Genomic DNA, 4,523 nt, shown 5'->3' on the forward strand with positions numbered 1-4,523 from the left:
AGTTCTTTCGGTTGTTGTTTCTTCTGTGCTGAATCACACATATGGACTATACATATATTAAATTCATATCTCATCATCACTGATAAATGATATCTTAATCATGATTAGACATAAAAAAGGAATTCGCTAAAGCCGGTCATTATTTTTAAAGCGTCACGGTATCGTAAGACCAATGTCCAAACTTAAGACATGTTATTGTTATTATTTCTCTATTGACTATGCGTAGCACTAATTGTCCAATATAGATATTGTTATTGATTGCATACTCATATTGTTAAGAGTAGTATCCTCAGCCTCGTCCATTCAATTTATTATAAATACTCTCTATTTTTCTCTTCTTAAATCTATGTTAACTTTAACATCAATAAACTCTGACAAGAATTCTAACTGATCCTATTGTTTTTTCATACCTTTTTTTTCTGCAAAACTATCCTCTTTAAGCCTACTTTTGCTACGTCTTCGTTTACCCACAGCCGTATTTTTGATGCTTGCCCGTTATAAAAGTGTAACTTAAACTACAATAAGGACGTTCGGAATAATAACCTTCCTATCATCAACGACTATCATAAGATTAAGTCTAATTATTTTTGGTTAGTCATTCGTAATGTCATGTAATTCTACGTTAAAATGGGACTTCGTCTCGGAAGCATGATTTTTTATTATTCTGATATACTCACTATATAAAGCTTTATAAGTTGTTTGCAATCGCCATAGAATTTGCCTTTTCTAGGTTTTTTGACCAGCTCATTACGCAATTTCTTCTTCGTCATTCGTGAAATTGAAAAAAGGACGATAACGCCATTTAATTTATAGAGATCTACCAAAAAGAAAAAGAAAAAAGAAACTTTACTTGAATTGATAACTAATTGTATGTATCTTCGGAACTGAGTTACATTTTTTTTGTTTAAATAAATCACGTCATCAATTAACCCTGCGCAGCGGTCATGTTTTTTTTATAACGCGTTCGTCTCTTTTTTTTTTTGTTCTTTTTTGTTCTTTAAACAAGTCTAATAAAATGGTCCAAAACGCGTTTATTGACCCGTAAGTATCTAACAGAAAAGTAACATTTTCATGTTATTCGCAATTCTAATGTTGTTAATGTATAGGTTAAAGTGTGAAATTACACACCGCGCTCGCTTGTTTTTCTCTTTGGTCTGGTACACCGCCAGCTTTGGTTTACTTTTTCTTTGGGGAAAAATAGCCTCTTTCTTTTGTTGTGTGGCTACGTCTTCGTGTTTTCGTCGACGATGCCGTCCAGAACCAACGGTTGCGATTGGTGAGCTCTTTGTCCTTCGTGATGGTAGGATAACACCCTTGACCATCGTCCAAAACGACCTCCCTGGGCCTTTGGGGTTACCGTCTTCTCCTTCTTCTTCCTTGGCTTCCTCCTCTTCTTTGGCTCCTTCTTCGTCTGCGGCTCCTTCTTCTTCTGCTGCTGGATCTTCTTCTGTGGGTTCGTCTTCGCTTGAGACTTGCTTTTCTTCTGTTGGACCCTTTTCCTCTGCTCGTCTCACTTCGTCTGCTGTTCTGTCTTCCTCTGTTGCTGCCTCTGTCACTTCATTCAAATTGAAGATGACATGCTACTCCTTGGACTGTGCCTGTGTTGCTGGTTTGCCTTGTCTTTCTGGTGGTAGGATGCCTTCCTTCCGTCCTCCCCTCCAAAGGTACTCGTCGTCTGTCTCTTTTGGACTTGGCTGCGAAGCCATTACTCAAGCTTTTCTTGAGACTGACGCTGGTTCTCTCGGTTTTGGTCGAGACTGTTCGCCTTCCGTTGTTTCGTCCTTGGCGTTTGGTCAAGCTCTTCCCCTTGGTGACCTTACCGCTTCCAGTGGTAGCTTCCCTGCGGTTGCTTCCGCCATGGAAGTTGATGACGTTTCTGTCCCTGTTTCTGGGGAATCTGGTGTCTTGGGTTTGGCTGTGGCTTGTGCTCCTCTTGCTTCTGGACTTTCTGCTGCTTCTTCTTCTGCGGCTGAAGAGCATTGCCATGTGTCTGTGTCTCCTCTTGGGGATAACGTGCTGTCTGCTCCTGTGTCCTTGGCTGGTGCTGAGATTGGTTCTGTTGTTGGAAGTTGCTCTGCTGGTGCAGATTCTTCCGTGGCTGAGGTCGCTGCTGTTGCTTTGCCTCGTCCTGTGGCTACTCCTCGTCGTCTTGGGTCCGGTCGTCGTGTTGCTGTTTCGTCAGCTGTCGTAGCTGATGCTGTTGCCGCTACAGCCGCGGATGCTCTCGTTGCTTCTCCTCCTTCTTCGCCTTCTCCTTGTGAGAAACGACAACGTGGGGATAAGAGAAAGAATGACGCTCCTCCTCCTGCCACAACCGTTCGTCCTTGCTTCGTTCCTCGTTCTGGTGACGTCTCTTCGTCTGTTGCTGTGCCTTCCGTTGTGACTCCTTTGTCGGTCCTTCCGGCGTGTGCCGTTGGCTTGGGTTCGTCTGTGGCTTTTGTCACTCCGGTGACTGCTTTGCCTTCTGAGGCTGTTGTCCCTCCTGTGTCTTGTCCTGCGTCTGTCCCGGTCGTCTCTTCTGTTTCTTCTGTCTCTTCTGTCTCTTCTGTCCCTGTCGTCGAGGGATCTTCAATTGCTGTCTCTCCCGTACGCCCAATCGCTAAACCACGGGTAGCGCATTACGAAAAGGCTCGGGAGAGACTAGTATTGAAGGCTCTCTTCGATAGGGCCGAAAAAGAAGGTATGTTTTTAATTGTAGATTTCCTTTGATAACGTTTTACTTATTCATTATTTATATTTTGTAGAAGAAGAAGAAGATAAAAAAGAGAAAGAAAAGGCGAAGGGACGCTCTTCTTCGTGGAGAAGATAATAAAATCTTCTTTTTTAAAAAAAATGTTAGTAACTCAAAAGTGTGTGTAGAAATGTTTTGGTTTTGGTTTTGAGTTTGTAAGGGGTTCTTCTGGATAATATATATAGGTGTTGAGTAGGATAATTACATCTTTAAAGCTATCAAGTTATGTAGTCATTTTGAACGGTATAGCCGAATGCGACTTTAAAAAATAGATGTTCCGCGAAAATAAATATTCGCGTTTAAGAAACGTCTTCCTCATACCACTTAATCACACCCAAATAATGTTGGGTTAATTCAAAATTACCTTAATTTAATCTTGTTTATACAATTAGCACCTCTAAAGACTCATGGGACCCGAAAGAGACGGAAAAGCTTTCGTTGAGTTTGACTTCTTTTGTATTGATTCATTTAAAACTATACCTCTTCAAATTGGTAAACCACAATGAATCTGAGTTTTCCCAAGACTCTAAAGCTGTTAACATTGATTGTCATAACAGTTTGGAATTTATAGTTAGAAGCCTTCATTCTGTCCAATGTCAAGATCATGACCTCAAATGAATGCTTTTCGGAAGAAAAACAAAAAAAAAGCCACGTTTGGGGGTCGAAATTCTCCCTTATTTCATGCATTAATCATTGTCTTTTAAATCTGTGATTGTTATAAATAGTCCATATTCAAAAAAATTTACTTTTTAAAGATATTTTTGGAATGTTCGGGTAATACGATTGAATGTCTTATTTTGGAGGATTAATCCATATGCCCTGGACCAGATCTATAATCTGTTCTTCTTACCACTCGTTCATAGTTGCTATGGTAACTTGCTTGACAGTTCAACAGCTTAAAATATTGTCATACCTGTATGCAGGATTTTATTTTAAATTCATCTGAGATCATTTCGAATACAAAATAGGAATTATATTTCCAAATAAGTAGGGGAAAAGTTATGGTGACCTAATTTAAACGCTTTTAAAAAACCTTTTCCCATTTTCCTTTGAGTCCTATTACGGAATTCGATTGCGTCGAAAGACCGTAGTCGACATAAGGTGTTTTTGAAACTGGGGGTGAAGTTTGTCAAACTCGAGCTTAAAAGGATGACACGTTGCTGAAATTGTTCACAGAATGCCGACAAATCTAATGTTCTTGTATACTATAAACTAATTCCGTTGTAGAGGCTGGCGAATACCATGAAAATTGTTTATGATCACTCAGTAAAATATGTGCTGTTCTGACGAACTTGTATCTACCAGTAAATAGCCTTCCTCCATAAAATGGAAGTACCTGGCTGATGAAAAATGTTCAACTTGCGCTACGGCTGTCACACGCATGTCATCTCCACTGTCCAATGACCCTAAGTTAATTAATACCTATTTATGTCAATATCACGGGATAGATTTCATTCAATACAAGAATAACGTTATGATAAAATCAAACAGTTATTGGGAAAGAATGTATAACTTGTCCTCGGAGTCATGGACGCTTGCCTGCAAACCATTGCTATACCATATATAGATCTGCATGTATTTACAGGTATTATGTGACAGCTCGTGTGACCAAAATAACATATGCGATTGGGAGACAGCCCTGGATACAAGACCATTGGACGGCGCCATCAGACCATATCAATGGGCCTTCACACTCACCTCATGTTAGCGCCACAATAACCTGGCTCAATTCCTTACCCCAGCTTCTACATTTACGACCCTCTGTTTTATAAGGATCCTCCACTCGTTCGTT

At 40.2% G+C, this 4,523-nt stretch overlaps 1 protein-coding gene across 1 annotated transcript; it reads left to right on the top strand.

Moving 5' to 3' along the window:
• Positions 1–1,015: 1,015 nt before the first annotated feature.
• EV154DRAFT_590275 (uncharacterized protein) lies at positions 1,016–2,809 on the top strand (the record flags this gene model as incomplete). Its single annotated transcript, XM_051606867.1, has 3 exons — positions 1,016–1,041; positions 1,107–2,680; positions 2,745–2,809. 3 exons carry the CDS (start codon positions 1,016–1,018, stop codon positions 2,807–2,809), a joined length of 1,665 nt encoding a protein of 554 aa, XP_051456874.1.
• Positions 2,810–4,523: the final 1,714 nt, after the last annotated feature.

This window comes from Mucor mucedo (assembly GCF_025094135.1).
Source record: "Mucor mucedo strain NRRL 3635 chromosome Unknown EV154scaffold_55, whole genome shotgun sequence".
Classification (NCBI taxonomy): Eukaryota; Fungi; Mucoromycota; class Mucoromycetes; order Mucorales; family Mucoraceae; genus Mucor; species Mucor mucedo.